We start from the raw sequence: 22292 nt of genomic DNA on the forward strand, positions 1-22292 counted from the left end.
TGTGTGTGTGTGTGTGTGTGTGTGTGTGTGTGTGTGTGTGTGTGTGTGTGTGTGTGTGTGTGTGTGTGTGTGTGTGTGTGTGTGTGTGTGTGTGTGTGTGTGTGTGCACGATACAATGCATGTTATGCATAGAACTATCCAATGTTCACATATGATTATGAACACTATTTTGCCATCAACCCATTGGTAAAGACTGTAATTTTGTATTCAATTTCAGAATCTACAATTTAGTCGCATCATGCCTCGCCCTGGGAGGAGATCAGTTGCTGCTAAAAAATCCAGGGCTAAACGCACACAAGAGACAATTACTCCGACCATGAATCCTTTGGTACAAACAGCTGAGCAACATGCACAGTCTGATGTTGAAGAACAACACAACATTCATGAGTTCATGGACCTTTCCAACAATTACCCTGTACAACAAGCATGCATTGTGCCACCCTCTGTGACATCTGTGCAGGCATCCAAAAGCCAGAATCATCGTTCATTTTCTGACATGTCAAGGGATCGGCAGTGTACCTGCATGGCTCTGACATTTCTGGCTTATCAATATGAAGGTCTTGACTTCAAGATGGAACATCTGGACAAGATATTAGACAAGGGAGACAGTTTGTATCGCGCAACAATAACACAACTAAAAAGAGAGAAACGGTTTAGGAACCACTTCCTGGCAATGGAGGAAATACCTCTCAATGTGGAAACGGAACACAATAAGTACTCAGTGACAACATCTAAAGTGGAGATGGGTTATATGCGAGTTGAAGGAGAGCTTCACCAACAGAGTTGGTTCTTGAAACTTCAGGAAAGACTCAAGTGTCTGTCTGCAGATGTCAAATATGCACTCTTAACCGTATCACCACACACCATTGCTGTTTTTAGAGCCGGATCTGGAAGATATGGACTTTTTGACTCTCATAACAGAAGTGCTGATGGCCTACCTCTGCCTGATTGTGATGGAGGAAAAGCTATAATGATGATTTTTAGTCAGTTGGACGACCTGTTTGCTAAGATTGACCAGATAATTGACTTCTTGCATACCCCAGACAAGATTGACAAATTACTGTTTGACTTCATGCCAGTGACATTTCTACAAACAAATGCCCTGCCACCCCAACTGCGAAGCATACAAGTGCATCCTGACCAGCTGCATCAAACAGAGGCTGTTGATCTAACTAGCAAGGCTGACATGGACACTACACAAGTGATGTCATACACTACAAACAAATTTAATAAACAACGGCGACGTAAAATGAAAAGATGGGAGCAACTGCATTCTAAAACCAAAACAAAATCCGAGACTAAAAGGCATGAATACATGCATAAATACATTGCCATGAGATGCAAGAACAATACAAAATTCAGGGTACAGCAAAAGAAATACAAGAATGCATACATGAATGCAAAATACAGCAGAGATGTAATCTTCAAAGAGAATCAGAAGGCATATATCCACGGGAGGTACCATGAAGATGAAGAGTTCAGAAATAAACAGAAGGCTTATAAACGCGGGAGGTATCATGAAGATGAGGAGTTCAGAAAGAAACGGAAGGCTTATAAACGTGGGAGGTATCATGAAGATGAGGAGTTCAGAAAGAAGCAGAAGGCTTGTGCCAAGGCTTATGGACACAGGAGATTCAATGAAGATGAAGACTTCAGAAAAAAACAGAAGGCTTGTGCCAAGGCTTATGGACACAGGAGATTCAATGAAGATGAAGACTTCAGAAAAAAACGTAAGGCTTATGCCAAGGCTTATGGACACAGGAGGTTCAATGAAGATGAACAGTTCAGGGAAAAGACCAGGAAACGCATGAAATTGTACATGGCCTATAAATCCAAAACGGACCCATTATTCAAGATGCGCCGTGACATCCGTTCTGCATTGAAAATCAGAAGAAAATACAATGAGTTATGTCAAATCCAGCTCAGAGTGCGCTCTGAAGAATCAAAGATGAAAGCTATATCTATTGCAGCAGAAAAAGCCAGAAAAGATGTCGCTACTGCAGAACAAAGTCAAAAACAAAAAATTGCTATAGCGCTTTTCCATGAAGTCATAAAAGATGGCCCTACTTTTGTGTGCACAACATGCCATCGGGCACTTTTCTTTGATCAAGTGGACAGTTGTGTTCGGGCAAATTACACACAAAACCCTGCCATGGTTTCTGCCTGCTTGACAGGCACATACGTTCATTTATGTGACAATGAATGCGGAGGCCCAGAAGAATGCACTGTACCCGAAGAAAGGCGAAAAGAGTGGATATGTAAATGTTGTAACGCAACTATAAAAGCAGGAAGGATGCCAGACATCGCTATTGCAAACAATTTAGAACTTGCACCCATTCCTCCAGAGCTCTGCCAACTGAATGTGCTTGAAAGACAAGTGATGGCATTAGACATTCCATTTGCCAAGATTCTCACACTTCCTAAAGGCAAGCAGGGAGCAATTATTGGTGCTGTCGTGTGTGTGCCATCAGAAGTGGAAGCCACAGTAAACGCCTTACCCAGAAGGATTGACTCATCCGGCTTGTACAGAGTGAAGCTAAAGAGACGTCTACGTTACAAAGGCCACCAATTGTTTCACACTGTCAATATGACGAATGTTGTGCGAGGCCTGAGAAAACTCAAGGAGACACACCCCGACTACAGAGACATCACAATTCAGGATGATGAGAGCATCGATGATGATGTGGAGGCCCAGCTTGAACAAATGGCCACAGAGGAAGTCATGGATAGTTGTGATGAGGCCGAAATGATTGAAGTAGCAAATGCCACTGAAGGTCTCGACCCATCACAGACGGTGAATCAACATCCACCCAATGCTGAAGATGAGCAAGATGTCCTTAGACCTGGACATGGCCTAGACAGTTGCTTGCAAGCGGATGACATTGGACAAGAGATGATGACATATGGAGATGGCATATTCACCATAGCCCCCGCCGAAGGAAACAGGCCTGTCAGCTACAGCACAGTCCCTAACCTCGAAGCAAAGGCCTTCCCTACATTGTTTCCAACTGGAGAGAACACTTTGGATCGGGAGAGAACAGTCAAACTGTCCCCAAGCAGGTACTTTAATGCAAGACTTTTCAGTGTTGACGGACGTTTTGCAAAAGACCAAAGCTATCTCTTCTTTGCACAGTTTGTCACAGAGACACACTTGGCAAGAAACAGCATGTCAATTCACTTAAGGAAAGGCAAACCCTACACCAAAGACGGTCGCAGAATTAACATTAAGATGTTGAAAAACAAGCATGAAGTTGAGAGGCTGGTCAAAAGTCGAGATGCAACAAGATTCATGGTAACAATGAGGGGGACTCCAGCTTTCTGGCACAAGACAATGCTTGATTTATTTGCTATGGTCCGTCAGTTAGGCCCACCCACTTTCTTTGTGACCCTAAGTGCTGCAGAATTCAGATGGCCAGAAGTCATAAAGGCAATAAAAGCACAACAAGGCCAAATAGTGAATTTTGACAACCTGGACTGGAATGAGAAATGTGACATCCTCAGAAGCAATGCAGTCACTACCATGAGGATGTTTGACAAGCGTGTTCATGCTACATACTCAAAACTTCTACGCTCTGACGCACTACCACTCGGACACATCATCGATTTCTTTCATCGCATCGAGTATCAGGCAAGAGGGTCGCCTCATGTTCATGCACTAATGTGGGTAGAGGGCGCTCCTGTTCTTGGAGAAGACTCAGACGAGAAAATATGCAAATTTGCAGACCGCTACATTTCGTGCCAGCTGCCTGATCCAAACGAAGATCCCGTACTTTACCAAATTGTTCTACAAGTTCAGATGCACAGCAGAAACCATACAAAGTCCTGTAGGAAAGGTAAAAAGACATGTAGGTTTGGATTTCCAAAGCCACCAGTTGACAAAACATGGATAACCAACCCAAATCCAGTTGATCCAACTAAGGAAGCCACAGAACACCTTGAAAAAGAAGCAGATGAAGATATGGCTAATGACACAATGGGAGGAAATGATGCAGCAAAGGAAAGTGCAGCAAAAACAAAGGAAGCCACACAACAGACAGCCAGAACACAAGCTGCTTTGGGCAAACTCAAACCACTGTTTGATATGCTGATGGACTCCACATCAGAAGTGACGGACCTGTCAGAGTTGCTGACAAAATGCAATTTGACTCACCAAGAGTACGACAGCTGTCTTGAACACATGAGGAAGACACATATCCTTTTGATGAAGCGTGGAGTGAAGGACTGCTTTGTGAACAACTACAACCCAACTTTGCTGAAGGCCTGGAATGCTAACATGGATATCCAGTTTGTCCTGGACCACTATATCTGTATCTCATATATGCTGTCCTACATATCCAAGGCAGAACATGAGATGGGCAACCTTCTCAACGAAGTGGTAGTTGGCATAGACTCCACGCAAGTCTCAGAGAGAGATGCAATGAACAAACTTGTTCACTCCTACGTGAAAAACCGACAGGTTAGCTCCCAGGAGGCAGTGGCCAGGACTTGCAGCTTGCATTTGAAGGAATGCTCACGTAAAGTTATCTTCCTCCCGACGGATGACAACGCAATGAAAATGAGCCTCCCACTCAGCTCGCTGCAGAATAAACCAGATGAATCAAACGAAGTGTGGATGACAGGACTTCTGGAGAAATACAACGCCAGACCCAAAACACCTGAGTTTGAGACCATGTGTCTAGCTACATTTGCATCCGAGTACAGAATTTTATACGGTGCGGAAGCTAAAAAGGATGGTGTCCAGATGCTCTGTGGCCAAAAGGGAGCATGTAAGAAACGCATAAAGAACCATGCCATCATCAGATATGCAAAGTTTTCGCAAGAGAAGGAACCTGAGAAATACTACGGCAACTTGCTTAAAGTTTACCTTCCTCATCGCCATAAAGCCTCACTGAAAACTGAAACCTTTCCCACTTACAAGGAATTCTACGACTCAGCGTCTGTCAGATTACCTGGGACGGACGAGATTTGCTCCGCAAAGTCAATTGTTGAAAGGAACAGGAAGAAGTTTGAAAAACACAGTCAAGTAGTGGACGACGCCATAGAGGAATTCTGGAAGAATGGCCCTGCTGAAGATGCTTGGGCCCACATTGCCCCAGAAAATGAGCTAGAACGCATGGAATGTCTTGCTGAAGAACAACAAAATCCAGTAGCAGACGACGAACAAGACGATGTGCCAGAGTTCAGCTGTCAAGATGTGGGACAAATTGCACATCACGTATCGGCCCCGCAAATGACAGAGGATTATCTACGTACCATGCATCAAAACCTCAACCAGAAGCAAGCCTCCATCTTTTACTCTGTACGAGACTGGTGCTACAAGACCGTAAATGAGCAGAACCCAGAACCGTTCTTTTTCTTTGTCACTGGGGGTGCTGGAACTGGCAAATCTCACCTGATAAGGTCCATCTACGGTGAGGCTACAAAGATTCTCCGTCGACTCCCGAGACTGTATGAAGACATAGATGCATCTATGCCCACAGTCTTGCTGTCTGCGTTTACAGGAACTGCGGCATACAACATCACAGGAAATACACTGCACTCCCTCTTGAAGTTGCCAAGAAACCTGATTCCACCCTACATAGGACTGGGAAATAAATTGGATCACATGAGAGGAAAACTGGGACATGCTCAAATCCTCATTGTGGATGAGGTATCAATGATTCCAAAGTCATTGTTCTCCTATGTCCACTGGAGACTGCAGGAAATCACAGGCAATAAGAGGCCTTTTGGTGGCATGTCCGTACTTGCTGTAGGGGACTTTCACCAACTCCCTCCAGTGGGAAAAGGGAAACCACTCTGCGTGTTTGAGGAAGGCGCTCCAGACCTTTTCAATGAACACTTTCAGATGATCACATTGACGGACATCATGCGACAGAAAAATGATGTGCCCTACGCACAACTTCTGAATAGGTTGAGGGTCAAAGCAAAGAGCGATCCGTTGAGTGACCCAGACAAAGATCTCCTTACTCAGAGAGTGACTGAGCGTGATCGTTGTCCTAAGGACATTGTCCACATCTTCTCAACCAACAAAGAAGTAGCTGAACACAACACAAAATCTTTGTATAACCTCCACTCCAACATTGTGAACATACCTGCAAACGACACCAGGACAGGTAAAGGGAATCACCAGATGACCCCACTTGCCAAACCCTGTACAGGACAGCAGAAGGATCTTCTTGACAACTTGCAAGTTGCAGAAGGTGCCCCTGTCATGATCATCAGGAACATAGATGTAGAGGATGGTCTTGTAAACGGCACATTTGGCAAGATCGATACTGTAGAAATGCACGGAACTACAGTAACCAAGCTTTGGCTGGCATTAGACAGGCCGGAAGCAGGACAGAAATACCGGAAAACACCTGGCGCCACACAAGTGTACATTGAGAGAATGGAGGAATCCCTGACTGGCGAAAATGTGGTTCGCAGGCAATTTCCTATAAAGTTGGCATATGCTTGCACTGTGCACAAAGTCCAAGGCATGACTACAGAATTCGCAGTGGTTTCCTTGAAACGAATCTTTCAACCAGGCATGGCCTATGTTGCCCTCAGTAGGACAACTTCGTTGCAAGGATTGCACATCATTGACTTTAATGATAAGAAAATCTATGCTGATCCAGACATCATGCTTGCACTGCAATCCATGAAGACCGTCTCACTGGAAAATGTTATGCCACTGTTGAAGTATCAAGCAACAACACGCCAAGCGCAAACTGTCAGCATTGTCCATCACAACACGCAAAATCTACCGGCTCACATTCAGGACATCAAACGTCATCACGAACTTACACTTGCAGATGTCCTGTGCCTAACAGAAACTCATCTCACCGGCTCCTTTGTTGCTGACAGCCTCCAATTGGATGGATACACCATGTTCAGTCGCAACAGACGCGACTCGTACACAAGCATCCCCAAACGTGCAGAACAAAATGGTGGTGGCGTTGCAATCTATGTGAAGAACCATTTCCACGCTGCTGAAGAGCGTGACCTACACAATGTGACAAACCTGGAGTTTGTGGTTGTCAAGATAGAGTCCCCTGTCAAGCTTCTGATCGCTGCTGTGTACAGACCACCATGTTACGATCACCCATTCTTGGACAACCTGAAGGCGCTTCTGGACTCCTTAGAAATGATGGACCACCATCCCATTGTAGTCTGTGGAGACTTCAACGAAAATCTACTGACTACTGTAGGTGGGCCCATAGCGACACTCCTGGAGTCAAAAGGATACATTCAAGTGATCAACGAGGCCACCACTGAGAAGGGCACGCTTTTGGATCACATATACATCTCAAGACCACAGCAATGTCTACAGTCTGGAGTACTACGTACTTACTACAGCTATCATGAGCCTGTATATTGCGTATTGTCCTCCAATCATGACTAACTAACTTCTGGATCAAGCTCCCCAAAAGGTGGATGGCAAAGTTGTTGATCACAGGATGAAGTGCTTATCTCCAAACACAAGTCTACCACAGACCAAAATTCAGGTTTCGTTAATCACACAGCATCAAAATTGCTCTCTTAAAAGTCACCAATGACATTTTCCCCTTGGACAACCTGAGGTGGTTGTGGACTCGTTGTGGACCACCATCCCTTCAAAGGTGTGCTACAAGTGCAAAAAGCCCTCAACTTAACTCAAATGTGCAGACGAATGCTGTGAACGTGTCACAGGACACGATAATCTTCAACAGTTCATAGGCGTACTCTCCCACCTTCACTTCTCCCTTGGATAAACCACCACTGCTGTTTCCTGCACACCTGAAGCCGTTGCAACCTTCTTTCATGGACAACTGCACCTTCCCCATTGAGGTAAAGCAGTTACATATGTCATTTCTCAATAATCTATAAAACTTGTGATAATGATAATTAACACTTAGTTTCACATAATCCCTGGCGCATATCTCATATTGTGTGATTGATTCCAGCCAATATGAGCATTGTATTACAAATGGTTGATGTGGTACTTATACAGGGTTGTAACTTTTGTTTCTTATTACTTTTTATCTTTTTTACTGTAGGATGCCATTGAAAACCAACAAATGACAGTCATTAGCCAACCTGACATATCACTTCACAGATGAAGTGTTGTCCTTTGCAGAACATCCCACACCTTGTGTCAAAGACTTTTTGCCACACTGGTCGGACTACAATAATGAAAAATCTGCTATACAGCACCACATTGAAAAAGCAAACAAACGTGTACAATTGGCACGGCGTGAACTGACACACTCCAGATTCATGATGCTACGCCTACGTGACCAGTTGGATACCTTACAAGGCCGTGATATTCCAGGTGTGTGTTAGGGTTAGGATTAGAAACAACCACAATAACTATCGAAGGTGTGTGTTTATTTGCATCATTGCCATTTTGTGTATTCATGTCTTTTAAAGTATCTGAATTCATGTTTTCTGTTGGCTCTAAAGACATCGAACCTGAAAACCTTGCACTTGAACTACAACAATATATAGATAGCATGGAACCAATCACAATTGAAGGTAAGTGTATATATACACTGTCACCGATCTTTGTTATTGACCTATATACCAATACCAGTTTATACTGTTCTCTTATATGTTTTGTGTGATTGAGGAGCAAACATAGGAATATTGCTGTTGTAACACGACCAACTCCATGATAGCTATATCTTCTTTTTTTCCCTGATGCTTCTCATAGGATGCACTTTGAACTTCCATACAATTCCTGACCCTGCATTGTTTCCTGAACGGTACACCAATCCATATATGTCATATATGTAAAATAAATGAAAACCTTTCCATAAACACAGAAAGTGCCATGTCGCAACAGACATCTCAGGAACACAATGTTGTGTAACATGGCACTGATTTACGTTTTTTGGTTCTGTAATTGACTGTAGCATGCCAGTACTTGTTTTTTTCTATTTGTGTAGTACTGTAATATAGCATTAACAGTAGTAGTACTAGTTTTATTTCCCACAAGGTAAAATTCCAACACTGAATACCATGGGATATTGTGTAGTATGCCAGTTATTTTTATGTTTTAATGTTTATATTTATGTGGTACTTTGTAGTATTTCTAGAAGTAGTAGTAACAATTGCCTGTATCATTATGTATACATAGTATAGAAAGACACCACAGATTTTTTTTAATAAATTGAAGTCCATAAAGAGTATTCAATCGAGTGACTTACTTTGCAGTTTAGACATTGCTTATTTATATACACATGTATCAAATCAAGAAAGCCTCAATGCTCTTTCATATTATTTTAACCAAACAGAAGTTGATACCCCCCAACGAGTTTTTGCATGAATTGTCTAAATTGGTTCTAAATAGAAACTATTTCAAGTTATCTTCAGTGTCAAGGGGTAAGCATGGGAAGTCCCTGCTACCCCAATTATGCAAATCTCTGTATGGGGAAGTTTGAGAAGACTTTGTTTACAATACTAATCCTTTTACTACTCTGTTAAGATGTTAGTTCAGGTTAGTTCATGTTCCCGTTATTATACATTCAAAATAAAGACAATTCAATATGCTGTATTTGACGTAATGTCAACACTAGGGGGAGCCAATTACACAGAAAAACCAATAAATCACACTGAACATGACTAACATGCTATAAATATATGCAGTATAAAACAACGAAAACAACACTCCAACATTTCCTAAATGAACACTAACATGAATCCATACCCCCAATGCAAAAGACATTGGTGCATCAACAATAATAGTATTAAACTGTGATCAATCTTAACAAATACATAATAAGTAATAAGTGTTTCTTTTATCATCATCATCCCAACACATGGATATCATGCCCAGAAGTATGTGGATATCTCAACTCATGTTTACTTAGAACATTTTGAACCTGCACTCCATATTTATTTTACCATATTTCTCATATAAGAACATTTAAAACCAGTTTGTTATTGTTGTTGATCAACTCAGGACAATGAATACCTCATCCCCCTCCATTGTTCTGGAAATGCAATTATGAATAGCCATGGATAGCCAATTACCGTATGCATTACCATGCATCACCTGATGCATGAATTGTTAAACCATTTCCATATCTAGCCTTGTTTGGCCTTGACCTCCCTCTAACGCAACACCTCATGGCAGACTCCTCAAGTCGCCAACAACATCGGTGCGATGAATGCGATGTAGGCAACCACACTTTGCAATTTCCCAGAATTGCCTCTTTCTAGTTTTTATTTTACTAGAGTAAGACAAAGTTTGTCCCACTACTAGTCCCACAGTTTTGACTGTACGCACTTGAGCCATATGTCAAATTGACTGTAAAAATCGGGAATCGTGTGCTTGCTCGTTTCTAAGAGAAATGTTGTATAGTTTAATTGATATTAATTTATTAGTGAATTAAATGTCCCCATTGACATGAATGGGAAAATGCGAAAAATCACGTTCAAGTATTTTTTCCTCGGAGACCGTAAGGGCTATAGTTACAAAACTTGGAGGGATAATTCGTAATACTTACTAAAATTAATTAACTTATAATTATATCGGTCGGCCTCATGGTGGCGCTATAACAGCCCACTATACGTGTTGGCTTATAAGTCTTGAACCGTAGGTCGTAAATTCAAAATTCCTTTCTCCCTGTATTCCTTGGGCCATGACGCATCTCCCCATATAGGCCACGCCCATTTGCGTCATGATAGATCTTCCGCCATTTTGAATTTTCTCCAAAACACACTTTTTGCTCCTCCTCCTACAGATTTTGTCAAAATCTCACAAAAATGTGTACACATGATCTCTGGACCTTTCCGATGAAGACACCACAGGCGGAATTTTGATAGTGCGTATCGTTCGGCCGTAATCGGCTTCTGAAGTTAGTGGGATGGGCCTATTTTAGAAAAAATGCCATAAATCCCGAACGAAATGTCCGATCCATCCCAAATTTGAATCACATGTCGCGGGTGGTTAAATCAAACAAGTACCAAAAGCAATTCCATTTTCATCCATAGGGGGCGCCGCAAATGCGAGAAATGTAACCGTTTGTCGCAAATACATGATTTTTGGGGGATAAATCCCCTCCGAATTACTTACGCATGATCGCAGGGGTGACGCGACATTGTAATTGGCTGGCAATATCAGTGGGAGGGGCATATGTGAGCCACTGCGGCAACCACACTTTGCAATTTTTTAAAATTGCGACCTTTCTAGTTTTGTCTAGTCACTGGGTCTCAGAGGAGGGCTTTGGACAGTGCAGAAACCTCCAACCTGTGACATCATCGATGGGGAAACCAAGCCAATCGAAATCTGCAGGCGTTGTTTTCCTGCTAAGTTAGCATGCTATATATTGTTCTCACATTAATAAAAAATATATATCTTGTTTGAAAGAAACCTGCCTACCAATGATGGTAATTGTGTAGGAATCACTAATGAGACACACAGTGAGTAGACAGAAATAGTGCCATGTGAGGAGCAATAATGAAGATAAGGTTGAAAATTGGTGAAGTGGTCCTTCAAGCCATCTATACTTTGTTGTGTGATGAGTAGCGCATATATCCGATCTACAAGCTCACAACATGAGTGGTAATTGAGTGTGTGCGTGCGTTCATGCGTTTATGCGTGCGTGCGTGCGTGCGTGCGTGCGTGCGTGCGTGCGCGCGCGCTGTTTTTCATTAACAACATTGGGTCCCACAAAGATTTGACAATAACACTCATCAACGAGCAGTTTATATTTGCTTTACTCTTTGTGGTGTGAAGTACTTTTGTGTCAATTCAAGAAAAGCTGTATTAGAGTGACAAGTAACATATGAGAGAGAAAGAGAGAGAATGACCTTGAATGAGAGAGAGGGTGAGAGAGATATTTTGTTGCAATGTTACACAGCTATATTTACACATTTCTTTGTTCTAGTATACCGGTAGGCTATGGATATATCCTCAACCACTTGAACCTTGTGTGTGTGTGTGTGTGTGTGTGTGTGTGTGTGTGTGTGTGTGTGTGTGTGTGTGTGTGTGTGTGTGTGTGTGTGTGTGTGTGTGTGTGTGTGTGTGTGTGTGTGTGTGTTTGTATACGTGAGCGTGTGTGTGTGTGTGTGTGTGTGTGTGTGTGTGTTTGTATACGTGAGCGTGTTAATAAATACAAATATGTGTGAGTGAAGAGGTATAGCAATCTGACATTGTAGCCACGTTTATGTGTGAGCTCAGTCAACTCACACACTTGAACACACGCTTGCACGCTTGCACGCTTGCATGCACGCACGAACGCACGTGCGCGCACACACACACACACACACACACACACACACACACACAGACAGACAGACAGACAGACAGACAGACAGACAGACAGACAGACAGACAGACAGACAGACAGACAGACAGACAGACAGACAGACAGACAGACAGACAGACACACACATGACACACACGCCTGCATTAATTCCCTATAATGTACTTCCTTTTTCTGCTCTCCATCCATTCATTCTTGTGTTTATGTCTTTCCTATAATTGCCCACCTCATCAACACCATTTACATCTTTTTCTTTCCATCTGTTCTACAATTCTGCTATTGCATTTCTTTATTTATCTTCTGGTTATCTCTAACATAGAGGTCAATGTTTTACCTGTATGAATTTGTAAAACGTCTGAATTTAGCTATATACTATAACCTTTTAGGTTTATTTATATATAGCAATAATATCCCTTATGAATACATTCATGTAAATTTTGCCTAATACTCTGACCAGGTGTATCAGCTATTTAGGGTCGAATAGAAATAATAATAATAATAATAATAATAATAATAATAATAATAATAATAATAATAATAATAATAATAATAATAGACAATAATAATAGACAATAATAATAGCCTAATAATAATTTAAAAAACGGTTTAACTGGCACAAGTACATATTTTCTTCTACTTTCATTTCCCCCTTGTTTACAACAGGCTCCCCTGGCGACCTCCACTTTAAAAATGTGTGTTGAATTTGAGATGATTTGGTCATGTTGAGTATAGGAACTGTCCCCCATTCTCCTTCTCCCTCTTTATCTCTCTCTCTCAAATGTTTTATGTCTTTGTCTCGGCTTTGGTTTTATTGGGTTAACTAGAAGATCAATCAGTTAACATTTGAACTGTTTCCCTTTCTTTCTTTCTTTCTTTCTTTCTTTCTGGTCTATTCAAGGCTGTTCTGTGTTTAGAAATTCTTATTGAATTGAAAAGTGTGTGTGTGTGTGTGTGTGTGTGTGTGTGTGTGTGTGTGTGTGTGTGTGTGTGTGTGTGTGTGTGTGTGTGTGTGTGTGTGTGTGTGTGTGTGTGTGTGTGTGTGTGTGGGTGGGTGGGCGGGCGGGCGGGCGGGCGGGCGCGCGCGCGCGCGTGCGTGCGTGCGTGCGTGCGTGCGTGTGTATGCGAGTGTGTGCGTGTGTATGCGCATGTTTTGATTGTTGTGGCTTAGAGATAATTGGCTCTTTGATTGTGACCTTGATTGTTAATGACCATCTGGACTGCCAAGATACCGCTGCATTGTCAGCATAGCAAGAACTATTGATTGCTCACACACACACACACACACACACACACACACACACACACACACACACACACACACACACAAATTCACAGCAATTTTTAAGGAGGCTTTAATCTCCGTTTGTCATTGAGATTTCTCAAAGACCTGAAGGGAGAGAGACCACATAACACAGCCACGGATGACTCTGTGGATTGCAAATGAGTCACCAATCACAACATGGATGCTTTCTACAGGCACTGCTTCATTTAGACTGTGCCAACATTGGTGTCAATTAAGTGCCAGAAATAGACTATCTACAAGCTCACGTGTTTTCGCAACGTGTTGTGAGCTTTCTGGCATGCAGCACTATAATGAAATTGTATTTGTTTTTGTATAGCGCTTATCAAAACAAAGTTACAGACACATTTTTAAAACAGAAAACAACACAGCAAAATAAAAAGGTAAAAAATATTTTAAAATGGGAACATTCACATGCAGAACGGTCAAGAGAAACACTTGACTTAGGATTTCAAAAGCGACTTAAACATGGGCACAGATGTTGCTATAGCCTTAGTTAGCTCCTCAGGCAGTGCATTCCACAAGCTATAGGTTCCCTGATGATTGATCAACCTTCAACCCTGGGCAATGCAGTCATTTGTCAAATCACTCCTGGAGCTAATGCAGGCAACCAGCGGAGAGCAGCTAATAATATGGGTGTGATATGGTCACGTTTCTTTGTACTAGTTAGCACTTAGCAGTCTAGCAGTGTATCTATGGTACAATTAAGTATATATGTATCAGATGTGTTTGTGTTGTGTATGTGTGTATGTGTGTGGTGTGTATGTGTATGTATGTGTGTGTGTGTGTGTGTGTGTGTGTGTGTGTGTGTGTGTGTGTGTGTGTGTGTGTGTGTGTGTGTGTGTGTGTGTGTGTGTGTGTGTGTGTGTGTGTGTGTGTGTGCGTGCGTGCGTGCGTGCGTGCGTGCGTGCGTGCGTGCGCGCGTGCGTGCGTGCGCGTGTGCGTGCGCGTGCATGCGTGCGTGTGTGCTGTGTGAGAGAGTGAGAGAGTGAGTAAATACATGCATGTGTGCATGCATGTCTGTGGTCTCCTAGCCTGATGTTAATTGCACTCAGCTGGACGCAGCTCGAGCATGTGATCTCTCTCTCTTTCAGTCGATATCTGTCTTCTTCTTCTCCCTCCCTCCTTTTTGTATCTCATTTGTCTCTTCTCTTTTTCATCTCTCCTTCTCACTCTCTCGCTCCCCCCCCCCCCCCCCCCCTCTCTCTCTCCATCTGTCTCTCTATCTGTGTGCCAGACAGTGTGAGGGTAAAGGTCACTCTGTCTGGGGGAAATGCCCTTTGACCTCTAGCCTCCCCTGCTACTTTCCTATTTCAATTGCTGACAATGGCGTAATTTTTAGCCAGTAAATTGTGTATGTGCACGTGTGCATGCGTGTGGTCCATGTATGTAAGCAATTTATTATACGATTGACTTTTACTGCAAGTCTATGGGCTTGTTTACAGATGTGCCGATTGTGTCCATTTTGGTGTGTATAACACACATACAGTACATGTACGGTGGGTGCGTGGGTGAGCTATTTGCCTATTTGTGCGTCTCTGTAGAGTTAGACCATTGTTTCCCAAACAATCCCAAAAAATCGAAGAAATTCCCTAAATAATAATACATGAATAAACCCTTTTAAGAAGCAGTATAGCCTACATAACAATAACAGATCTACAAGCTCACTAGTTTGTGTCCCGGAGAAACATTTTGGGTCTCAAGCTAAAAGGTTTGGGAACTGCTGTAGAGTCTACAGCAGTAGACAGTATTGCGTGGGAATGACCCACACGCACCCATGGCCACGCACACACGCACGCACACGCACGCACACACACGCACGCACACGCATGCACGCACGCACGCACGCACGCACGCACGCACGCACGCACGCACACACACAGAGAATGTGTCTCTGTAAGTACAGTATGCATGTGTGCATGAATGTGTATGTGTTTCTGTGTGTGTGTGACTGTGTGTAGGGGGCAGGGGGGCTGGGTGAGTGTCGCGTGAGTATATCTGTGCAGTGTTCATACTGTATGCGCGTGTGTGTGTGTGTGTGTGTGTGTGTGGTGGAATGTGGTTTACAGTGGATAGATTAGAAGCAGGGGTTGTGTGGGTTTGCGTGTGACTTCCAACTAATAGCGCAGTAATCCTGCTCTTACTGAGAGCCTCTTAGTGACGGCCGTCTCTGTCTAGTGATAGACAGGTTGATAGGCACACACACACACACACACACACACACACACACACACACACACACACACACACACTCACACGATGTGTTACTCTTTACTTTTATTATTTTAGGGCATTTAACTGTAAGCCTAAAGCCAAAGAAGTACAAAATATTTTACTCAGCCGATATTTTACAATATTTGTGGGGACATGTGGTCCTCACAAGCCTAGAAATACAAGTAGCCTACATACACACACACACACACACACACACACACACACACGCACACGCACATGCACGCATAGTCACATACCCACACAACAAGCATGCACACAAGCACGTGCACACACACACACACACACACACACACACACACACACACACACACACACACACACACACACACACACACACACACACACACACACACACACACACACAGAGAGAGAGAGAGATATGTGCAGGAAGAAACAGAGTTGCATAAGTATACATATGCAGCCACTCAGACACATGTGTAGGCTATACACAAATATGAAGTGCAGGATTTACTTATACACAGGCCTAATACTCACATGTTGACACGAACACACGCACGCACGCACACGCACACACACACACACACACACACACACACACACACACACACACACACACACACACACACACACACACACACTTGTCCATCATCAGGGTATTTCCCTTTCTAAATGGGGAGGACCAGATGTGGACACACGCGCTGCACTGCTAGAACCCCATGGGCACAACTATGTATCCTCATACTGACAGACATGGAATACACTGCCTCACATGTACGCACGCACGCACGCACGCACCGGGTTTCTGCCTGACAGCAACCATACATGGAGCGCGCACACGCATACACACACAAACGCACGGTTTGTGCACATTTTCGTAGATAGACACACACACACACACACGCATGCACGCACGCATGCACACACACACACAGACACAGACACAGACACAGACACACACACACATGAGGAGGCAACAGATGTCATGGCTCATGTTGAACCATGTCATTCTGCTGTCGGACCAGTAGAGGGAGCACTTCACAGACTTCATATTCACATGATTCTGCCAGTGAATAAATTATTGAATGGACTTACTTTTCAGGATACAAATCGAAAAACAGCAAAAGTAGCTCCTTTTAGTGATTTTAGATCTGCTACTTTTTTCGTATGGCTATAATTTAGCGCACATTTTTCCGATTTCTGAAGAATTCGTTTCGAGCTTGCAGATCTGCTACTTTCGCGTGACGCTATAGTATGATCAAGTAGGGGCTTAATTTATATAAAATAACAATATAATATAATGTACAAAAAACTATAGTATACTATATTTTTCTTGGCAATAAGGAATGCCCAGTCCTTTATTTGAATTTCAGCTAGTTGGTAACCCTATAGTCAGAAGAACTTCTGGGTAGGAATCAATCAACACATCTCTCAGTCCCTATTTTCTTCACTCAGTCTTAAATGTGTTTAATTTGGTCACTAGGCGACCCTTTTGGTAGGCAAACAACAGGTGTTTGTGACTGAATGCCAGGTGGTGGTAATTATGAAACTAAATCAAGTGCCAGGTGGCGGCAATTAAACCAGCCAATGAGCAGTGTTTAGAACGATGTACCGTATTGATGCATGAGATGTCATGAGAATGCTGCTTTCTGACACTGGGCCTGTTATTGATTTATGACTCATGCTTAAATTGGCACCAAAGTGAGGCTTGGCAAGAATGATGTATTTTCAACTGGATGAAGCATTGTCGATACTTAAATCAGGCTCCGGGTGATGATGCTGATGCTCGAGACATGATCACATGCAGATCATATACGTTAGCTATACAGTTACAGTACATGATCAAGTAGGACGCTGACTTACGAAAAAACTCAAAATGTTAGAATATGGAGAAGAGGTTTTTGCCTGCACGGCAACAATATGGAACTGTTCTGTGTTTAAATGTTACATGATCTAAACACACTGATAAAATGACAGAAACAAACCTCTTTTCTTTTTTTTTATATATATTTTTTATCCCACGATTTTGCAACCCAGTTATTTCACTCAGTGCCAATTATCTAATGTAATCCTGGGCGCTACACTTCCTCTGCCAACCTGGGGGGGCAGTGGACTGACCTCATGCCTCCTTCTATGCATGAGGAGTCCAAGCTGCTTCTTTTCACCTGACGGGGGGAATTTCCCTGGTTGGACGTAGCGCGTGGAAGGAACACGTTATTCCTTTCCCCTCCATCAGGCGCCCCGGCTGGCCAGGGGGAGGTAGTTTTAGAGACCAGGATTACTGCATGTTTTTGTGAGTGTACCTACCCCTTTCGCCAACCCCGCCTCGGGTATGGGCACTGATGACGCGGAGGAGAGGACACGCCGCCAGCGCCCACAGCGTCCCGAGCGGGAATCGAACCCAGGACCTTCTAGCTGTGAGGCGACAGCACTACCGCCTGTGCCACCGTGCCCCTAGAAACAAACCTCTATCCTTAATTTTCCACCCTAAAACATGATCATCAGGTCTTATTGTTACATAAGGAGGTATCATTTTTTCAAAAAAGTGTACAGTATTTGTTAAAATGTTGTTTTTATGTGGGCACGCCCACCAGTTCATTAAGTATGCCTGGTTTGCCTGGTGGGTGGTGATCCACCTGAACTGAAGCCAGCTACACAGCTGTAGTTGTATGATAAAGGGGGAGGGGTTAGGGGAGGGGCTGATAGTGTGATGTCACTATATTACTGTTTATTTCATTGGTTTGACTGTCAAGGGTTCAGCCTCCTGGAAGAAACCCTAAATACAAAGTTAATACATCATTGCACATAAAAACGACTCCAGGGAGTCTAATGAAGTACTGTCACCTCATAGACACATGAAAAACTGGAAAAATACAAAACTTGTGGCACTCCCTCTTTAACTTTTTATTATAGATTTTCTAAAACGCACACAAACATGCGCACGCACGCACGCACACACACACACACACACAGAAAGTATCAACTGTCAGTGCGTACGACCACGGTTGAATGAAATTGTCTTTCTCATCCCTGCATTTTGAGTAATCATTCCTTTTCATTGTACCTGGTCTAGCCGTTATCATATTACTATACTGATATCTGTGTTATGACTCATCCTGCGTGCGTGCGTGCGTGCTTTTGTGCGCGCCTTTGTGCGCACATTGTCTGGCAACTTTTGTCTGTGTGCGTGTGTGTCATCAGTCTGTGCAGAGTTCAGTGACCAGGTCCCTGTGTCCTAGACTGGCATTATTATACCATCAATAAGCTGTTCTCAGTTAGACTGCGCCACGTCCTTCCAAAGGCCCACGCTTCCTGTCAGGGCCGTGTTAACATCATAATGGGCCCTATAGTAGCGGAGACAGTTAGCTCAACCGGCTGGGCACCTAGGCTGCTAAGCCAGCCTGACGGTGTGCCGCGGTTTCGACTCCCGATCCCGACGGCCTTTGCCGCGTGTCTTCCCCCATCTCTCCCCATTCTCTGTCAGTCTACTTTCAACCTATCAATAAAGGCAGAAAAAGCCAAAAAAGAAGGAAAAAAAAATCTTATAATGGGCCCTAGTTAGGCAAATCCCTTTTTTGAGTGGTGCAAGGTCTTATATAGCCTGATCAGCTGTGGTTTGACGTAATGTCAGTGACCATAGTAACCATGCTCATTCTTTTGGGTCCCACGTACAGGTACACACACGTACAGGTACACACACGTACAGGTACACACATACATAGACACAGACAAAGCTGGTTGTTGGAGTAGTTTGCATGGGTGTTTATATCCCCCCCTCCATTACAGAGCATAGGCATTTTACTAAAAACAGCCCTGCTTCCTGTCTCCTCCAGTCAGGACTAAATACCCTGTTACACAGGACGGAAGGTCTCCATGGTTTCATTTAGGAGGATTCTGATGGTAATTTATTGATTTATTCGAAGAGAGAACACAGGAGAGACATGCAGACAGACATCAAAGCAAAGACAAAGAGGAGGGGGTAGTCATTCTTTCTTTCTTTCTTTCTTTCATTCATTAAAGGACCAAGCAGTCCTGAAAGGTTAAGATGTTGGCCTTTCATGCGGGAGGCCCGAGTTAAAATCCCGGGTGTTACACATGTAGATCTGTTTGAGTAGTTACCATTTGGTACTCAAAGTATATTTGATTATTGCCTTCTTGAATGATTTTGCTGTTAACAATACAACTGATTGTGTCCGGATAGCTTTATTGTTAATACAAAAATGGTTACAAAACTGATCTGTGATGTGACGTGTTATGAGCATGTGTAGCAGTGGCTCAGAGCCTCTGGCTGATGGCCTCAAAAGTCTAATGTCTCCCCCAATCTAGAGGGATATCCCTTTGGTCTAGTGGTTAAGATGTTTGACTTTCACGTGGAAGGCCTGAGTTTGAATCCCGGGTGTTGCAGATGTGTTTGAGTACTTATGCGTTGGTACTCAAAATAGATTTGCTTATTGCCTTCTTGAATGATTTTGCTGTTAACAATACAACATGAATGAGTCTTGAGTCATGAGTATGAGTCTTCAAGAATGCCCCCCCACCCCCCACACACACACAATTAAAACTGACCCTGTCACAATTACATGGTCTTTTTTCACAAGTTCACTCTTCCATGTTTCTATTTCTTATTGTGCATATTATTCTTATTGCTTATTGCCTTCCTGCTTGGTCCTGCCTTATCGCTTCTTTTCTAGTTTTTCTTTCTTTCTTTCTTTCTTGCTTTGGGTTTGGATAAAGAAAGGCATTACACTCATAATGAATCCTTCCATCTCTGTGCCCCTCTCCTGCCAGGCAGCGTTGCTCCAGGAGACGGTACGGAGGGAATGCGAGGAGCGAGGGGAGTTGACCGCTGCTCTCACCCAGGCACGAGAGCAGCTCCGTGGGCTGCGACCACCAGCCTACCCGCTAGGTCCTTCACCCACCCTGAAGGATGAACACACACACACAGGGAGCGAGTCACGCCCCAATCCCCCAGGCCCAAACCAGACCAGAGTCCCCCTCGCACGCTCGCTAACTCCACGGAACACGCTACGCCCTGCCCCTCTGCACGTGGACAAGGGGGTAGGACGGGGGATGAGGGGGGGAAGGAGCGGGGGTTCCTGGAATGACAGCGGGGGAGCATGGAGGGAGGGCTCGCTCCCCAAGCTGAGGCACGATGCCCGACGTTAAACACAGGATCAGCAGGGCAATGAGGACGAACAGACAGCGAATTATGACGCTATATCCAACGCACGCACGCACGCACGCACGCACCCACACACACACACACACACACACAGTGTGTGAGCATAGGAACAAAGACAAAGCACAGCATTCCAAATATGAAGACACATTGAACAATAACATACACAGACAACCCACTCCTCCACAAGCATGCGTGCATACACACAGACACATAAGCGCAGAAACACTTGATACCCAGGACACAACAGCTTGATTCTGTTCGCACACAACCAATCCCCCCAGACACACACACACACACACTGTTCCACAGACGTGCACTTGTTTTCTCATAGATTTTCAACTCCCCCTCACATAGGCTCTCACGCACAGGATTTCTCACACATACATGCTCTCACTTGCTGGTACGCACGCACGCACACACTCACACGCATGCACGCACGCAGGCAGGCACACACACACACACACACACACACACACACACACAGTCACACACACACACACACACACACACACACACAAGCTCCATCACAAGGGCAGGAGAAGGAGCGTGACAGCCCTGTCCCCTGCCACCTGCAGACACAAAACAAAGCCAGGCAAACACAAAGAAAGTGTAAAGCAAGGGCAAATGTGTGCACGCATATACAATACACACACGCACACACGCATACACACACACACACACACGCATACACACACACACACACACACACACACACACACACACGCTCACACACGCCCACTTATCCATCCTGATTTCCTTTAGGCATTGTGCTATTGTCTTTCCACGTGGTCTTTCCAGGCCTCTGTTCCCTGTCTTCCTCTGCTCTCCATGCGGTATGGATTGGATTGGCACGGTGGCAGAAATCATCTCTCTCAGGTGGAAACCTCATATGTCCAAAACGTTACTTACTTACTTTTCAGGATTCAAATTCAAAAGCAGAAAAAGTAGCAGATCTATACCAACTCAAGCTTGTGGATTGCTGCCTTTGATGCTTTTGTGTGACGCTGTAGTAGGGTATGGTATATTCATTTACAAAAAAACACAAAGTTAAATTATGGAGATAAGAGGTTTCTGCCCGACATCAACGAAGTTACGTTGGAAGTGTGCACAGCATGGAACTCATTTCCATGTCCACTGGCACGCAGGGGAGATCCCCCCCCCCCCCTCTCTCTCTCTTTCTCTCTCTCTCTCTCTCTCTCTATCTCTCTCTCACACACACACACACACACAACCCCCCCCCCCAACACACACACACACACACACACACAAAGGCGCATGCAAGTAGGCCTACATACACAGGTGTGGGACTAAAATTGAATTAGCTTGCCAACATTGATTGTTTTTGCCATCAGATTGCGCGTCTTGTGGTTAATTTCAAGGTGAA

At 43.8% G+C, this 22292-nt stretch overlaps 1 protein-coding gene across 1 annotated transcript in view; it reads left to right on the plus strand.

Annotated features, from left to right (window-relative positions):
* lekr1 (Leucine-, glutamate- and lysine-rich protein 1) overlaps positions 1–22061 on the plus strand; it is a 208077-nt gene extending 186016 nt beyond the window's left edge. The window contains exon 12 of the mRNA XM_079514064.1: positions 20515–22061. Coding sequence (XP_079370190.1) covers positions 20515–20892 — 378 coding nt within the window. The 3' untranslated portion in view covers positions 20893–22061. The remainder of the gene's footprint in view (positions 1–20514) is intronic.
* Positions 22062–22292: the final 231 nt, after the last annotated feature.

This window comes from Electrona antarctica (assembly GCF_951216825.1).
Source record: "Electrona antarctica genome assembly, chromosome: 11".
In the NCBI taxonomy this organism is placed as follows: domain Eukaryota; kingdom Metazoa; phylum Chordata; class Actinopteri; order Myctophiformes; family Myctophidae; genus Electrona; species Electrona antarctica.